This window comes from Triticum urartu, chromosome 5, assembly GCF_003073215.2.
Source record: "Triticum urartu cultivar G1812 chromosome 5, Tu2.1, whole genome shotgun sequence".
NCBI lineage: Eukaryota > Viridiplantae > Streptophyta > Magnoliopsida > Poales > Poaceae > Triticum > Triticum urartu.
In genome coordinates, this window is record NC_053026.1 from 86,357,765 (window position 1) to 86,375,164 (window position 17,400).

General features: G+C 47.6%; 2 protein-coding genes across 3 annotated transcripts; one reads left to right on the forward strand and one right to left on the reverse strand.

Moving 5' to 3' along the window:
* The first annotated feature begins 7,708 nt into the window (after positions 1-7,708).
* On the forward strand, positions 7,709-10,679 carry LOC125555710. 2 transcript variants are annotated; one of them, XM_048718572.1, is made up of 5 exons: positions 7,709-8,018; positions 8,180-8,254; positions 8,345-8,434; positions 8,553-8,624; positions 9,319-10,679. In XM_048718572.1, the coding sequence occupies exon 5, from the start codon at positions 9,321-9,323 to the stop codon at positions 10,254-10,256; it is 936 nt and encodes a 311-aa protein (XP_048574529.1). In that variant the 5' UTR covers positions 7,709-8,018; positions 8,180-8,254; positions 8,345-8,434; positions 8,553-8,624; positions 9,319-9,320; the 3' UTR covers positions 10,257-10,679. The 2 variants fall into 2 exon arrangements, with proteins under 2 accessions (XP_048574529.1, XP_048574530.1); XM_048718573.1 differs by having other exon boundaries at positions 7,709-7,965.
* A 1,761-nt stretch (positions 10,680-12,440) lies between these two features.
* LOC125508020 (polyubiquitin-like) lies at positions 12,441-15,736 on the reverse strand. The gene is made up of 2 exons (XM_048672565.1): positions 15,551-15,736; positions 12,441-14,719 (listed from the first exon to the last, which is right to left on the reverse strand). The coding sequence occupies exon 2, from the start codon at positions 14,717-14,719 to the stop codon at positions 12,662-12,664; it is 2,058 nt and encodes a 685-aa protein (XP_048528522.1). The 5' UTR covers positions 15,551-15,736; the 3' UTR covers positions 12,441-12,661.
* Positions 15,737-17,400: the final 1,664 nt, after the last annotated feature.

Consider the following 17,400-nt stretch of genomic DNA (forward strand, 5'->3'; position numbering starts at 1 on the left):
GGAACTCTTCCCCGACACTTTGCTGGATCGGAGTCCGGGGATCGTCATCGAGCTGAACGTGTGCTCGAACTCGGAGGTGTCGTAGTTTCGGTGCTTGATCGGTTGGATCGTGAAGACGTACGACTACTTCCTCTACGTCGTGTCATCGCTTCCGCAGTCGGTCTGCGTTGGGTACGTAGACAACACTCTCCCCCTCGTTGCTATGCATCAATGATCTTGCGTGTGCGTAGGAAATTTTTTGAAATTACTACGAAACCCAACACGCAAATGCACCGAGGCCGACGACCACGATCGTAAGCCACCAAGTGCAGCGGGAGAGAGCCTGCAGCGTAGAGGAGATCCATCGGCGACTCACCGCCCATGCGGTGAAGCCGCCGTCCATCCACCCCCGCCCCCACCCCCGCGAACGTCCAGCCGAGGGCGTCGTCGCCATGCCTAACGGGGCCGCCGCCCCTGGTCCAGGTTCCTCCACGAAGGCCGGAGTGGCGAGATCCGTCGCGAGCGACGAGATCCTGCACCACGTGGCCGACGCCATTGCCCAAGCCCGCCGTCGACCGATCCCGCTGCCGTCGGGAGTCCCATACCCATGGATCTGGGCACCCATGCACCACCGCAAGTCCGCCGCCTCCGGGACCCATGCTCATCCAATTGGACAACATTAATACTCAAACCCGTGATGAGCGAGTGTTCATGTCAGCCAACATAAAGACCCTTGCGTCGTCCGAGCCTGCACACATGGGGGCAACCCTAGCCCGTCGCCTCCTTCACTGCCACTCCCTTCCACCATCTCGACGCCATTGAAGGCCTCCGTCAGCGAAGATCACGCATAATAAATGCCAAGGATGGTAGTGGTTGGGCGCTCCCTCTTCTCTGGTGGCAACAAAGGTTGCCCCCATGCGCGGCGTCATGGCCGTTTCCCCAGTGTTTCTAGGAGGTCCATGCAAAAGAGTGTGCGGCTGCCACCACAGATCTAGCCAACGATGGTTGGCGTGGGATCAGTGCCTCCCCTGATATATCTTGTGGTGGTCTAACAGTTGCTCAGGAATTGGTTGACGACTTGGTTGGCAATGGCTTCGACGATGCGGCAAAAATGGTGCCGGTGGTGGCGCAAAGTGGTGATGTGGTGGCACGAGGATGGTGCGGCTATGGCTTGTCATGTATGGGCATTGTCAGGACCTACCGCAATGTAACACCCCGTATGTAACTTGCCATATTTGTATTCCAACTCTTGCCATTTTCGGCACTAAGTTATGATATTTCCTCGTTGTCGGGTTTTTGTCTTCGTGTTGCTTTTGTCTTTGTCATGCATATCATATCATGTCATCATGTGCATAGCATTTGCATACGTGTTCGTCTCATGCATCCGAGCATTTTCCCCGTTGTCCGTTTTGCATTCCGGCGCTCCTATGTCCTCCAGTGTCCCCTTTTACCTCTTTTCATGTGCGGGTGTTAAACGTTCTCGGATTGGACCGAGACTTGCCAAGCGGACTTGGTTTACTACCGTAGACCGCCTGTCAAGTTTCGTGCCATTTGGACTTCGTTTGATACTTCAACGGTTAACCGAGGAACCGAAAAGGCCTTGTGTGTGTTGCAGCCCAACACCTCTCCAAAGTGGCCCAAAACCCACCTAAACCCCCTCCATCATCTAGGTCGTTCGATCACGATCGCGTGGCCGCAAACCATGCTCAATTTGGAGCCTCCTAGCTCCCTCTACCTATAAATATAGACCCCCCCTCCGAATTTTCCGGATCCCTAACCCTAGCCCCGCTCCCTCTCCGCCGCCGGACAAAATTCAGTCAGCAGGACGTGTCCGCCCGCGCCGCCGCCACCATGTGGCGACACGCCATTCGCCTGGCCGCCGTCCTCTCAGCCGCCGGCCCGGAGAGCCCGGATCGGGCCCTCTAGGCCCGCGTGCCGCCGCCGCCCGGTTCCCTCGTCCGCGCCGCCAGCCGCCTGGCGCTGGCCGCCGCCTTCGCCCACCGCCGCCTCGTCGCTCCGGCGAGCCCGCGCCGTCACCGCCCGGCGCCAGCGAGCGCCTCCTCACCGACCGGCGCCGACCTCGTCCAAGTCTGACTCCCGTCCATCTCCGGCGACCTCGTGTACTGCTCCGGCGACGAACCTCGGGAAGCGTGCACAAAGCCTAGATCTGAATCTCGAGGGTTGACTTTTTCTCCCAAGTCCCAGTATTTTTAGCATATTTCATCATGCCATATCTCTGCATCCGTGGCTCCGTTTCGGGCGTGTAGCATATCAAATTGTTCGTCTTGGCGAGTACTTCATTTCATCCCATTGCACCATGGTCATTTGAGTTCATCTTGATTCCCTAAATGTTGTTGCAAGAGTGCTATCTAATGTTAGTTTCAGATTCTTATCAGAGATTGGGCATTTGTCATTTTTGCCATGTTTAATGTGTGCCTCCTATGAACTTGAGCCCTACATGTGTTTTGAAGTATGCCATGCCATCTTTACAAGGGTGTATGCCATGTATTTTTGTGATCTTTGTGGTGACTAGCACAAGCATGCAAAGTAGCTCTCGTAATGTTGCTGATTTCAGGGACTTAGAAATCTTCTAACTTGTTTCCCTGATAATATTTTTATGCCATGTATTCATATTGCTACAGAGTGATCCATACCTCTTTTGAGCATGATCAGTAAGGATGTTTTGTAGATATTGTTGTGCTCTATCCATCCATGTCTTTGTTTGCAATTATGGAGCATCCTAGTTTGACTCAATCGAGCTCTACTTTTGCTATAAAATGTTCCTAGCAGAATGTTTACGTGTTAAGCATTTTTGCCGAAGTTGTTATAGTTGATCCATGCATGCTATGAGTGTGTTCTTGCCATGTTTAGCTTATATGCCATGTATACTTGTTAGGTGTATGCTTAGTTTGTCATGCAATGCTTTGTGGTGAGTGCATAGAGCTCGTAAACATGCCTATGTGAATCTGTTTTGCCATGTTCCAGTTTTCTGCTGTCTGAATCTGTTAACGTAAGTTGCTATGTTCACATGGTTGCTATTGTATTTTCTTATCCCTTTTGGCTTATGGTCAGTAAGGGACTTTTGTTGTATGCTTTGAGTAGCTTCATGCCATGTATTGCTTTGCCATGATATGTTCCTGTAGCATGTTGTTATCTTGCTCTAAACTTTGCTTCCTGATGTTAAATTCCTGACATGTTGTTATTTTCACTAAGTCTGTAACCTGATATCTTTTGCACTTTTGCCATGCTTGTTTGAACCTGCTATTGAGTGAATTAGCCGTAGCTCAGTGTTCATCTTTTGTCAAGCATCTTGAGTGGATCCCTGCCATGTGCTTTGTTGTTATGTAGAGTGCAGTAGCTTGTTGTTCTTGATGCATTTAGATGGCCTCGTGCTGTTAATCGCAGATCGGTGCCATATTTGTTTTGCTTGTCATTTGCAAACCGTGCATCCGTTTCCGGTGATCTTTATATCGATTTCGACCGAAATCAACTCCTCTTTCCAGTGGCACTCTTGGTTTTCTAAGTTGAGGCCAGGTTCAATCTTTCCTTTTCGAAACATGCATATGCATCGCATATCACATCTCGCATATCATGCCATGTTTTGCATCATGTTGGTTGTGCATTGCATCATGGTTGATTGTGTCTCCCTTTGCTTGTGTTCTTGCTTTGGGTAGAGCCGGGAGACGAGTACGTGATCGAGGAGCCCGTTGAGTACGCTTACGAGGATCAAGCTAGCGTCAACTCGGAGAACTTTGCAGGCAAGATGACCACACCCTCGAAATCACTTCTATATTTGCTTGCTAGATGCTCGCTCTATTGCTATGCCTATGCTACGATACCTACCACTTGCTTATCATGCCTCCCATATTGCCATGTCAAACCTCTAACCCACCTTGTCCTAGCAAACCGTTGTTTGGCTATGTTACCGCTTTGCTCAGCCCCTCTTATAGCGTTGGTAGTTGCAGGTGAAGATTAGAGTTTGTTCCTTGTTGGAACATGTTTATTGTTGGGATATCATTATATTATCTTGTTTACTTTAATGCACCTATATACTTGGTAAAGGGTGGAAGGCTCGGCCTTATGCCTGGTGTTTTGTTCCACTCTTGCCGCCCTAGTTTCCATCGTACCGGTGTTATGTCCCTTGATTTTGCGTCCCTTACACACTTGGGTTATAATGGGAACCCCTTGACAGTTCGCCTTGAATAAAACTCCTCCAGCAAGGCCCAACCTTGGTTTTACCATTCGCCACCTAGCCTCTTTTTCCTTGGGTTTCGCGAACTCAAGGGTCATCTTTATTTTAGACCCCCCCCCCCCGGGGCCAGTGCTCCTCTGAGTGTTGGTCCGAAATGGGCAGCCTGCGGGGCCACCTCGGGGCAACTCCAGGGTTGGTTTTACTCGTAGCTTGACCTATCCGGTGTGCCCTGAGAACGAGATACGTGCTACTCCTATCGAGATTTGTCGGCACATCAGCCGGTTTTGCTGGTTTAGTTTTACCATTGTCGAGATGTCTTGTAACTGGGATTCTAAGTCTGATCGGGTTGTCTTGGGAGAAGGAATATCCTTCGTTGACCGTGAGAGCTTGTGATGGGCTAAGTTGGGACACCCCTGCAGGGATTTGAACTTTCGAAAGCCGTGCCCGCGGTTATGGGCATTTGGGAATTTGTTAATGTCCGGTTGTAGAAAACTTGAACTTAACTTAATTAAAATGAATCAACTGAGTGTGTAGCCGTGATGGTCTCTTTTCGGCGGAGTCCGGGAAGAGAACACGGTCTCGAGTTATGCTTAAACGTAGGTTGTTCTAGGATCACTTCTTGATCATAGTTTATCTATCGTGCCTTTGCCTTCTCTTCTCGCTCTCATTTGCGTATGTTAGCCACTATATATGTTAGTGCTTGCTGCAGCTCCACCTCATACCTTTTTCCCTACCTATAAGCTTAAATAGTCTTGATCGCGAGGGTGTGAGATTGCTGAGTCCCCATGACTCACAGATTCCTTCAAAACCAGATGCAGGGACCGATGATACCGCTCCAGGAGATTCGACTAAGCTCAAGTGGGAGTTTGATGAGGACTCAGGACGATACTACGTTTCCTTTCCAAACGATCAGTAGTGGAGCCCAGTTGGGTCGATCGGGGACATTATGCATTTGGGGTTGTCTTTATTTTGGTTCTGTAGTCGGACCTTGATTGTATCTGGATGAATGTAATGATATTTATGCTATTGTGTGACATGGCGAGTGTAAGCCAACTATGTATCTCTTTCCTTATTCAGTACATGGGTTGTGTGAAGATTACCCCGCTTGCGACATTGCTTACAATGCGGTTATGCCTCTAAGTCGTGCTTCGACACGTGGGAGATATAGCCGCATCGTGGGCGTTACACACAATTGCTTCAGAGCATGTGTGTGCAAGGTGTTGAAACTCTCATAATGATGCTTGACTCTCTGTATGGTGCAACAGTTCATGTTCATGGGCATGGCTTTGGTCGCATGGTGATCCCATGCCAAGGTTATGCACGTGAAAGGTTGTCACCGTGTATGTATTTTCATGGAACAATTTGGATTTTGATTTCCAGTGATCATGATCTGCAACATTTTCTTCTTCGGCAAGTGATGGTGGCAACACACGTCGACTTCGGTTTGGTGGTGCACTTAGAGTACTAGGTCTCGAGCTCGAGAGTGAAAACTCTAGGTTTGGCCTTCATTGGTTGCACCTGACAATGAAGGTGTTTACGATCCATGTTCTTGTTGAAGGCATTGCTTTGGAGATTCCTCGGACTTCCTCACATGGGTGAAAACTCAAGATCTAACCTTCAACAGTGGGATTCGACAGTGACGGCTCTTGAATATCATTCCCTTCCTGGAGGCGTTGTTTTCAGAGAACCATGCTCGTGGTTCGGGTGTTGTCCACGACAGTGGTTGTGTTCTAGATTTTGTTCTGTGTAATTAGTCATGTTAGCTCTCTTTGTTTACTTCTTTTTATCATTTATGGTTGTGGAGATCCTCAATGTATTGAGCAGTGCTTCATATTGTATCATTGTGGAGGCTTTGTGTAATTGGTATCATCTTGATATTAATATATTACCCTTTGTCAAACAAAATGACGAGCAAATGTTGTTGAGTAGAAATATAAGATGGATTTGACAAAATATTGATGTGCTAGCCTCTCGCGGCCTCGATCATATGGCCAACACAATGTGAGCTTTTAAGCTATATGCCCTGGTCATCCTGCATGAAGACATTGCTTGATAAAAGTGACCAACACTAAATTATTCCCCTTTAGGAAAAGCAATCACTGGAGAGGAATGTTGTTCTTCCCATTAGATGACAATGTGAGATAAATTGTGACCGAAGCAATTGTGTATCTCAAATAGAACCGGTTGTTTTATTAATGCACTTAAGTCGTCAATGGAGTTACAATGTTCTCTAGCTCGGTTCCATACTATTACAGACCACCTACCTAGATTATATCAGTGTCGACATAACATAAGTAAATTTTGCCACAATGTTGTACCTACCTTTAATATTCTGTTCTTTTTGTCATATATAACCCACATTTGGTTGGTATTTTGCCCTAGTTTATAGAAGAAACTATTTATAGCTAAAATATCAAATATATAAAATATGAAGCACTTCTTATAATGATATATGCTTGGAGTTGTAGATGTAAATATTTTTATCCAAAAACTAGGTCAAAGTTTATGAGAATTGACTTTTAAAAAAAATCTACATGCGCTATTATGAAACGGATGAAGTATAATTTATGGTCAAAGTTTAATTTTGAAATGCATGCAAGACCTATTCATTGAAATAGAGGAAGTAATAGAGGGTCGGCCTATCATCTCAGCTATAGATGCGTGCAAGACCTATTCATCTCAGAAAACATGAATGGCCATGCACGTATCTCGACCAGACTTGGCTATATGAGCCAGCCTGGCACAGACCAACTATAAAAGGGTCGTCTCGTGCTGGCCTGAAGGCCTAGCTTTGAGGGTCGGCCTAACATGCGAGTTAAAAAGCGTTGGCCCGATGCGACTATGGGCCACGCTAAAAAGGCCAAAAACACCTCTAAACAACTCTAAAAAGGCTAAAACAACCCAAAATAACATTAAAACTGTCACAACAGCCCTTAAAAGGCCCTGCAAATTTTTAAGATAAAAAAGGCCCTGCAATTAAAAGGGTCGTGTTGTGTTTGGCCTTAAAGCCTTCGAAGACTGTCCCTGTTTTCTGTTGGACCGATGGCCGGCCCGACCCTTTTAATCATCCATCATGCCAAGCCCGTACATGGCCAAACATTTGTTCCCATGGACCGGCCTTCAAAGCAGGACCCAAAATTTGAAGGCATATTCTATTGAAAACGCGTCAAAAAAATAAAATTCGAAGAAAGCGCTCAGAGCGGGACACATGACGGCGGTCGAGAGTGCGTCAAATGACGTTGATCGTTGTGAGGTTTTCAAAAAAACGCTCACTAATTGAATTCTACATGACCATGCACGACACGACCTAATCAATAAAAGGCCTTGCACGACATGACCCTGTAGGCCCTCATATAAAAGGGTCGTGTCGTGCCAGCCCAAATGCTTCGCCTCGTGGATTGGGCAGGCACACGAGCTAAAAGGGTCGACCGCACGGTTGCGGGCCGGCCCTGGTTGATTTTCGGCCTTGTGGGCCGTTTCGGCATTGTCATTCCGTATTGTTCTCCTCTCTGCCCACTGCTCCGTCCGCCACTCCGACCCCAAAACCCCCAACCCGCTTCTATCCTCCGCTCCTTGCACACAGGCAGCGGCGCGCCGCGCCGGGGCGTCGCCGCGCGCGTGCAAGATGAACCTAGGACGCACCACGGTCCAGATTCACAGGATGCAGCAGCCTATAAGAACACCCGGCGCCCCCGCCGTCGCTCGGTTAGTTGCGAGCGCCCACCGAAAGCACTGCGAGGAAGCAAGAAGCAGCGGCGGGCCTCCTCGCCGCATTCCACCAAATTTCCCTGTAGGTAGGTCTCCATTGGAGTCGATTAGAGCCTTGAATCGGAACGGTTTTCTTGAGGTAGGTTCCGGTTCTTGCCCGTTCTTCCTTCGTTGTTCGCTGTCCGGTTCGTGATTTGGCCTTTCGCCAAGAAATCGAGGCGTGCTTGTCTCTAGTTCTTCGATTCTATTGCCGGAGTCTATGAAGTTCTTGCTAATCCATTCTCCGCGTTCTCGTTTCAGCCTGCGAGTTCTTGCCTTTCCTCACCAATTTGGTCGCTTCCCAGCTCCTGGAAGAGGCCCAAGCGAAGCCTGAAGGTACGAATCCCGTGTCCATCTCGATTCGGTTACTCCGATTGTTTGTGCAGAATCTGTTTTTACTCTGTATGTTCAATCTCCATTGCGCAGTTTCCACCGTGATTAGCAGCTAATCAGCGTCTTTCGCTAGTTATCTGAATTCTGAAGAAGCGGATTGAGCAAACAAGAACTGCTTTCGAGGTGTGCTCTGAGTCTTGCATTCCTGTTCCTTTCCCAAGAGTTCAATAAGGGCTTGACTCTGGTTTTCCTGATTCGATGAGTTTCTTGCTGATACATTTATTTTCTCTTCTTGTTCCAGTCCTCAGGTTCTTGCTTTTCCTGACCAATTCGATCGCCTGCCATTTTCCACAAGAAGCCTCGAAGCCGTCAGGTACAACTCTTTTACCATGTCTCGCTAGCCACTGCCTAGTGATTGGTAGATGAAGTTCATTTCTTCGCTGTGACCCCTTGTATGCAAGAATGCTTGAAATACAGAAAGAAATAGAGAGGGGGGTCATCCCAGAACCAAGTTTCAGTTCATGTATGTTCGTGATGCAATGATCGTGTGTCTGTTCTTGGTATGTTCTCTGGAGGGAAAAGTTGTTCTCTTGGAAGAAAAGTTTGATGAGATTGAATTAATGTGTCTGATGCAGTACTTGACGCAGTCGATTGGATGAATTTTTGCGTGTCCATTAGTTATGTTGGTGTTTTGGCCAGCAAGTTTCTCACTTTTGCCGAGGATTTTTGTTGAGCCTTATCTTTTAGTTTACTGGTTAGATGGTTGTTGTTTGTTTCAAAGAATGCCTTGCTTATACGATGCGTTCTTAATTACTGAATGATTGCTGTGATTCAGAAATGGCCCTCAACAGAAGATATGCAGCATGCGTGGAAAGAATATGCCACTTCCATGAATTTCCCCAAATTTATTATGATTGTTGTTATTGCTAGTAGGGTGCTATCCGTAGGCTATCATTTAGGATATTTCCACAGTTGCTGCTTCCATGGATTTGCTTTTTTGAAAGAAAATCCTAAATCCACTGAATTTCCTATGACGTGCCCTTAACTGTAAGTGTGCTGTGTTTCAGAAATGGGAAAGAAGTGCAGCACCTGCGGCAAGACCTACAAAAATAAACGTGCTTTTAATGGCCACAAGATGAAATGCAAGTCCCCCAAGAATCCTGAGCAAAATGCTGCAGGACAGGAAGAGGCTTCAAGCAGTGTCGGCGATAGGAAAGATCTGCTTAATTTTCATATAGAAAGGCGGCCACGGAGCAGCCGGGGTGCAGTGAAGGAGATGGATGGTGGAAATGAAGTCTTTCCGTCAGAAGCGGAGATAGATGCTGCAGAGGGGCTTAGTCTTCTCCAGTACCGATGTGGCAAGGATACATCTTCTGATAATGAACCGGGAATTGATTATTCAGGGGTTGAATCAGCTGCTGATAATTCTGATGCAGTGCAAGAGGACAACCCGTGTCTTCCGTTGATTTTGGGTAAACTCAATAAGATAATATCTGATAGAAACTCAGCTTCTGTGAATCTCTGTGGAGGCGCTGAAAAATGTGGAAATGAAGCCCTTTCTTTAGAAGAGACGGGATTGATTCACAATGATGATGTGATGAGGATCTATGTGGACAGTCAAAGGCTGGTTGATTGTCCTGAAAATTCTGTTGTGGTTGAGCCAAAACGGCCCAAGCTTGATCTCAAGGTTTCTGACAGCAGTGACAACCCAGCTTCTGATGGTGCTCAAGGTGGCAACAATGATGCGTCGAGGTCTGGCACGCCGAAGCTGAAACAGACATCTCTGACGGAGCCAATGGCCACAGAGGCGGATCGGGAACAAGAACAGAAGTCAGATGTCTTAGAGGCTCCCCTGCCTCTCGCTACAACCTCTGTTGACCAATCAGGAACTGACAGTCCAGGTGACGAATCAGCTGCTGATACTTCAGATGAGGTGCGGGATTCCATGGTGGTGCTGCAGGTCGCACAAGGTCTCCTGGATCTAAGAAACTGCACAGATCGATGAGGTCCCCGTTGCAGTGAAAGAGGATGTACAGCCGAGTGCTTCTGATCTAAAATCATTAGGTACCCGTTAACTGAAAGTGCACTGCCCTGACCCCTGAGGGTGAAGTCTGAATCGCAACCATGATAGACGGTTCAGTGTGAGCCTATACAGGATATCGTGTCGAGTCGATGAGATTTCTTGACTTGCTGGTTCCATCACCCTGAAACCAAAACTCAGTTTTTTTTTGCGTCTACTGGTAGATAGGTACAGGTTACTATACTGATGATACTTTCGCGTAATGGCGAAGTCATTGCGTGCTTGCTTCGATGGTGAAGCAGTTTTGTCCAGTTACATGCAATGGATCATTTCTAGTTCTGCTTTATACTTTGTTTCTGTACATGCTGATATCTTGATAATATTGCTTGCCTCTGGTTCATGAGTGAATATTCCTCGACATACACTCATGTGGAGTATTGGGTGGCAAATATGGCGTGGCCTTTTTTTTGTTTGCTAGTTGCTCTGTTTATATATATATTCATATGTTTGCTCATGAATCGCCTCTTAAAAATACAGGAATTTGGATGATCATGAGTTCATTATGGCTGGATGCTTTGCATGCTTGGATGATCATGAGTTTATTATGGCTGTGATTGCGCTGTTTTCCTGTTCAGTCGTTTCGCGTCTCAACAACTTAACAAATTCACTAAACTTGGTGATGTTTGAACTTTTGTGTAATGGACTTTATGAGTGTGGAGTCTCGGCTTTCTGAACATCAACTCAGGGACGATGAACTGGATTTGGAAGCTCTTTTCAAGAGGACCAGGGTTTGTGGAAGAAGTTGATCTTGGCAAAGTATGCGGGCACCAAGGACATCTTTTCTTGCTCGAGGCAGGGAGGATCCCACTGCCTTCACCAAACCCCAGCTTTAGGATAGCGAAGGTTCTGATTGAACTGGTGGTGGCAAGGCACCGGTCTGCTCAAAGACAGGGGCGGAGTCAGGATTTGAGCACGAGGGCAAAGAAGCCACATATATAGCCATTCCATACTCTCTTTGTTCCTAAATATAAGCTTTTTTTAGATATTCCAATATAAACTATATACGAAACAAAAAAAAATGAATCTGCGCTCTAAAATATATCTATATACATCCATATGTAGTCCATATTAAACTCTCTAAATTGGCTTATATTCAGGAGCAGAGGGAGTATAATGTATATATAAAAGACGACTATAGAAATTTGTATAATTTAAAAGAAAATAACACTTCTGCTAGCTCAAATATAATGTAACTCTAGACCACTAAAACCTATCAAACAAGTCAACAGTAGTCATTCTCAAAACATTGTACTAATAACATTTCCTAGTAATTTGTATAGTCTACGTTGGATATCCTTTGAGATTTCAATCTAGCCGTGAGACAATGATGTTATGTATTATAAGATATTAACGTTTGTTTGAGATTCAGGGATTATGTTCAGCTTTACCAGTTAAACTGAATCTCTGAAATCTAAAATAAAAAAAATATTCGAATCAGTTTTTGTAAAACAGAAACACTGGTGAGCCGCCTGGTGCATAAAAGCTATGGGGTCGCTTAGGGGTGTTAAATCCATGAACATTTAAAGTTCACAAAGGAAATAATTAAGTTTGTGAGCATAATTTACCTTTTTCAAATTTGCAAAAAAAAATTGAAATCAATTAAAAAAACCATGGACTTTATTAATAACAAAACTAATGGGGTAGATTCCTCGGTTCACAAGCTCTGAGCTCCGATTTGTTGGCTTTAGTTGCAAATGATATCGGACATGGTTGTCAACCATGGACTTTATTAATAACAAAACTAATGGGGTAGATTCCTCGGTTCACAAGCTCTGAGCTCCGATTTGTTGGCTTTAGTTGCAAATGATATCGGACATGGTTGTCAACCATGGACTTTATTAATAACAAAACTAATGGGGTAGATTCCTCGGTTCACAAGCTCTGAGCTCCGATTTGTTGGCTTTAGTTGCAAATGATATCGGACATGGTTGTCTCCTTTTAGCACCCGTTGAAGCTGAGCATTCCTTCAGATTTTTTTGGTTTCAGTTCAGTATAAAATGTTCTCACATCAGCTCATCCTGAGCTGAAAAAATAATTTAAAATAAAGCATCGAAAGCAGATCAAATGCAATTGCGAAGGTTTAGGAACTGCAGAAGTACAAACAGCAAAAAAACAGGCACACGTTCAGGGCTCATTTATTCATTCAAGTTCATCCAAATCTGCTGCAGCACAGCATAAAGTTCAGACACAGCCAGATATAACGCTAGACCACAGCACGGTAGCAACAAAGAACAAGACCAGACGAGGACACGCTGACAATCACAACGGAGTACACAGAAAGACAACCGACTCGTGAGCCCAGAGACATAAGCAGCTCCATGGCCAGGCACTTACTGGCCACCACGGAGGCGGAGCACCAAGTGAAGGGTGGACTCCTTCTGGATGTTGTAGTCCGCCAGAGTGCGGCCATCCTCAAGCTGCTTACCAGCAAAGATGAGGCGCTGCTGGTCTGGTGGGATACCCTCCTTGTCCTGGATCTTCGCCTTCACATTGTCGATGGTGTCTGAAGACTCGACCTCGAGCGTGATTGTCTTGCCGGTGAGGGTCTTCACGAAGATCTGCATACCACCCCTGAGACGGAGCACCAGGTGGAGGGTGGACTCCTTCTGGATGTTGTAGTCCGCCAGAGTGCGGCCATCCTCAAGCTGCTTACCAGCAAAGATCAGACGCTGCTGGTCCGGTGGGATACCCTCCTTGTCCTGGATCTTCGCCTTCACATTGTCAATGGTGTCTGAAGACTCGACCTCGAGCGTGATGGTCTTGCCGGTGAGGGTCTTGACGAAGATCTGCATGCCACCACGCAGGCGGAGCACCAGGTGGAGGGTGGACTCCTTCTGGATGTTGTAGTCAGCGAGGGTGCGGCCGTCCTCAAGCTGCTTGCCGGCAAAGATGAGGCGCTGCTGGTCCGGGGGGATGCCCTCCTTGTCCTGGATCTTCGCCTTGACGTTGTCAATGGTGTCCGAAGACTCGACCTCCAAGGTGATGGTCTTGCCGGTGAGGGTCTTGACAAAGATCTGCATACCACCCCTGAGGCGGAGCACCAGGTGGAGGGTGGACTCCTTCTGGATGTTGTAGTCAGCGAGGGTGCGGCCGTCCTCAAGCTGCTTACCAGCAAAGATGAGGCGCTGCTGGTCTGGTGGGATGCCCTCCTTGTCCTGGATCTTCGCCTTCACGTTGTCAATGGTGTCGGATGACTCGACCTCAAGCGTGATGGTCTTGCCGGTGAGGGTCTTAACAAATATCTGCATGCCACCCCTGAGGCGGAGCACCAGGTGGAGGGTGGACTCCTTCTGGATGTTGTAGTCAGCAAGGGTGCGGCCGTCCTCAAGCTGCTTGCCGGCGAAGATGAGGCGCTGCTGGTCCGGGGGGATGCCCTCCTTGTCCTGGATCTTCGCCTTGACGTTGTCGATGGTGTCTGAAGACTCGACCTCCAAGGTGATGGTCTTGCCGGTGAGGGTCTTGACGAAGATCTGCATGCCACCCCTGAGGCGGAGCACCAGGTGGAGGGTGGACTCCTTCTGGATGTTGTAGTCAGCAAGGGTGCGGCCGTCCTCAAGCTGCTTGCCGGCGAAGATGAGGCGCTGCTGGTCCGGGGGGATGCCCTCCTTGTCCTGGATCTTCGCCTTGACGTTGTCGATGGTGTCTGAAGACTCGACCTCCAAGGTGATGGTCTTGCCGGTGAGGGTCTTGACGAAGATCTGCATGCCACCCCTGAGGCGGAGCACCAGGTGGAGGGTGGACTCCTTCTGGATGTTGTAGTCAGCAAGGGTGCGGCCGTCCTCAAGCTGCTTGCCGGCGAAGATGAGGCGCTGCTGGTCCGGGGGGATGCCCTCCTTGTCCTGGATCTTCGCCTTGACGTTGTCGATGGTGTCTGAAGACTCGACCTCCAAGGTGATGGTCTTGCCGGTGAGGGTCTTGACGAAGATCTGCATGCCACCCCTGAGGCGGAGCACCAGGTGGAGGGTGGACTCCTTCTGGATGTTGTAGTCAGCGAGGGTGCGGCCGTCCTCAAGCTGCTTGCCAGCAAAGATGAGGCGCTGCTGGTCCGGAGGGATGCCCTCCTTGTCCTGGATCTTCGCCTTGACGTTGTCGATGGTGTCTGAAGACTCGACCTCGAGCGTGATGGTCTTGCCGGTGAGGGTCTTGACGAAGATCTGCATGCCACCACGCAAGCGGAGCACCAGGTGGAGGGTGGACTCCTTCTGGATGTTGTAGTCAGCAAGGGTGCGACCGTCCTCAAGCTGCTTGCCAGCGAAGATGAGGCGCTGCTGGTCCGGAGGGATGCCCTCCTTGTCCTGGATCTTCGCCTTGACGTTGTCGATCGTGTCAGAGGACTCGACCTCAAGGGTGATGGTCTTGCCGGTGAGGGTCTTCACAAAGATCTGCATCTGCAAACATAAAGTGTACCAAAACCATAATAAGGCACTCGTAATCATGAAACTGCAGAACATAAAGCATATATGAACCAGAAGGCCATGATCCAAGAGAGACGAAATTGTAACTATGTCTTGAACTATTAGATAGCAGATTGATGTTCAAGTTTGACCACAAGCTAAAAAGATCAGTTAATATATATGATTTTCAGACAAGAACTGATGCACAAGTACAGATACCTTCAAGTTTTGACACAACAAGATACAATATCAGTTAAATCAACAGTACTACTGTAAGCAAACACAATTGACTCTTAAGAGCAGAACCGGTGCACAAGAACGGATCCTCCAAACAACTACTAGGCCCAACAACTAACATAGGAACCAGTTTTGCTAAAGCACATCTAGGTGTGCCCAAGTATGCAACTCAGGTATATCCGTTCACAGATCAAGCATAGGTGCAACATAAAAAGGCTCATGAGCGCCACAAAGTCTGAGCGACTCAGCAGGAACCTAGCGGAATCAATCAACCACACACGCCTAGATGAACATAATCAACATCAACATCAGTTGCGTCTCAAATCGGCAGATCTACCCGATAATCCAGGCATAACCGTGAGGGATTTCACGACAACGGAGCCAAATCAACAGCAATCGATCAACAAACCTATCGTCTCGAACTAGTACTGCTAACACGGAACGAGCGGATCAACTAGAACACCTCTAATCGGCAGATCTACCGGATAATCCAAATCGAGAGGGATTTCGCGACAACCGACTACGGGGCAGATCAACAGCAACATAATCAACGATAATAGCGAGGGGCGCGGTCTGAAATTCACGTACCTTGGAGGTGGGCGAGAAGGCCTTGGCTTCGATTCGATCGGAAACTTTCTTGGGGTCGCTTGGCAGGGAGGATTGGATGAGTGGAGGAGGAGACGGGAGGGGAGGGGGATTTAAAGGGGGAAGAGTCCCGTGAGGCTACGGCACGGGTGACGACGGGTGGGGAGCGATGCGAGGTCTCTACCACGCAATTTCGGGGAAAGGCAGAGGAGAGGAGAGCGACCCGCCGCGGAGATACCAAGGTGCCGTTTTGCGTTTGGCCAGCTATAAAAAAAAAAGGTTGGTGACCGGCTCACGTCGGCAGTCCGTCAATGAATCTTTTCTCTACCCCTAAAAAAGGAGAGTCTTTTCTCTTCGGGAAAAAACCTTTTGGAAAATCCTTTTATCTCAACCGACTGATCTCGGGCTCTCGCAAACCTCCTCGCCAGCCGTCCGATCGCGAGAGATCGTGCGTCTCTTATCTGTCGCACGCGCCTCGGCCAGGCACTGTTGCTGCAAGCGGCCATGGGTCTTTTCGGCTGGCCGTCCATTCCACGACCTGGTGTTGGTCCTTGCAGCATTCCACTCCTCCCTCGAGACCTCAACCAACTACCTGATATGACGCGTGTATTCTTCCACAACGGCGAAGCCAACGCGAGGATGGGGAATGGAGCTTCGTGTATCGACGTCTCAGGAGGCCATGGACAACGGCGCTCCGTATCTCACATACTAAGACCCTTCCTGGCGGTGTCCTGAAATATGGGGTGCTAGCCACGTCGGCCTGTCAGTCATGGGCCCGCCGAGGACCCCTAGACAACCAAAGAATGGGTCATGTTTACCATGACTCCCAGTGTACTCAAGATAAAATCCTTCGAAGAGTAGGCGCACACTTCACGACATGTTCAAATCATCGGCGTACCCCGGTCCCTACATAAGTCGAGGGGTTTAGCTCGTAGGGTTAAGTTAGATACATTCACATACAATCTCGAGGTAGATCTTCATGTACTTTGTACTCCATCACAACCAATACAACAAAAGCGGGATGTAGGGTTTTACCTCTTCGAGTCGTGACCCCGGGCCTCCGCATATAAATATAGGAGCAGGGGCAGCCCCTAGAACACAAGTTTTGGAGCCTTCTCTAGTTCGCTCTTGTTCTAGTTCTCATCTAGTTTGATCTAAACTAGATCTAGTTATGTTATCTCTAAATCCTCATAATAGAGAAGCCATGTGTGGTTCTCTTCTTCTCCATTTAATTCTCTGACGATAATTAGCTCTGAACAACAAAGCGTTGTCGGATCATGAAGACCATACGCTTGCAAACTGTAGAGGTCATGCTTTCGGTCTTCGGTTCGAGTGGTCGTTCGTGAATGGTTCGAGAGACCAGTATAATGAGCGTGAGAATAACTCAAGAAGATAGCAATATATCTCACCTCGGGTTTTGTAATGTATCGTGAAGCAAAGAGAATAACATATAATAACCAAAGGTTCACTCAATATCACTCGTGTAAAAATAGGGATCAATATGGATGTCGACGGTTCCGCTACTAATCATTGAACGGAAGGTGTTTTCATTCATGTCTATATTTTACCAAACATACAGGGTCACACACTCAGGGGAACTACGATCTATTGAGTTCTAGTGGAGTGAGGAATATGAGAAAATATTCTTGGAATAGTTTCAGGAATAAAAGAAATAGTTTCGATAGAAACCGGAAGCGTCATAGGGTTACCCGAAGTGTTTCGGAAAGTACTGGGTAATACCGGAAAATAATATATATGCGGAAATTGTTTTCGGGGACCTAATCTAAATAATAAAGGGCTCCAATAATGATTGGGAGGCCCCTAGGATTTATTTAGGGGCGATGGGCTAATTA

Bases quoted from the DNA above. Each gene is read 5' to 3' on its own strand.
- LOC125555710 (XM_048718572.1), top strand. From the start codon at position 9,321: ATGGGAAAGAAGTGCAGCACCTGCGGCAAGACCTACAAAAATAAACGT.
- LOC125508020 (XM_048672565.1), bottom strand. From the start codon at position 14,719: ATGCAGATCTTTGTGAAGACCCTCACCGGCAAGACCATCACCCTTGAG.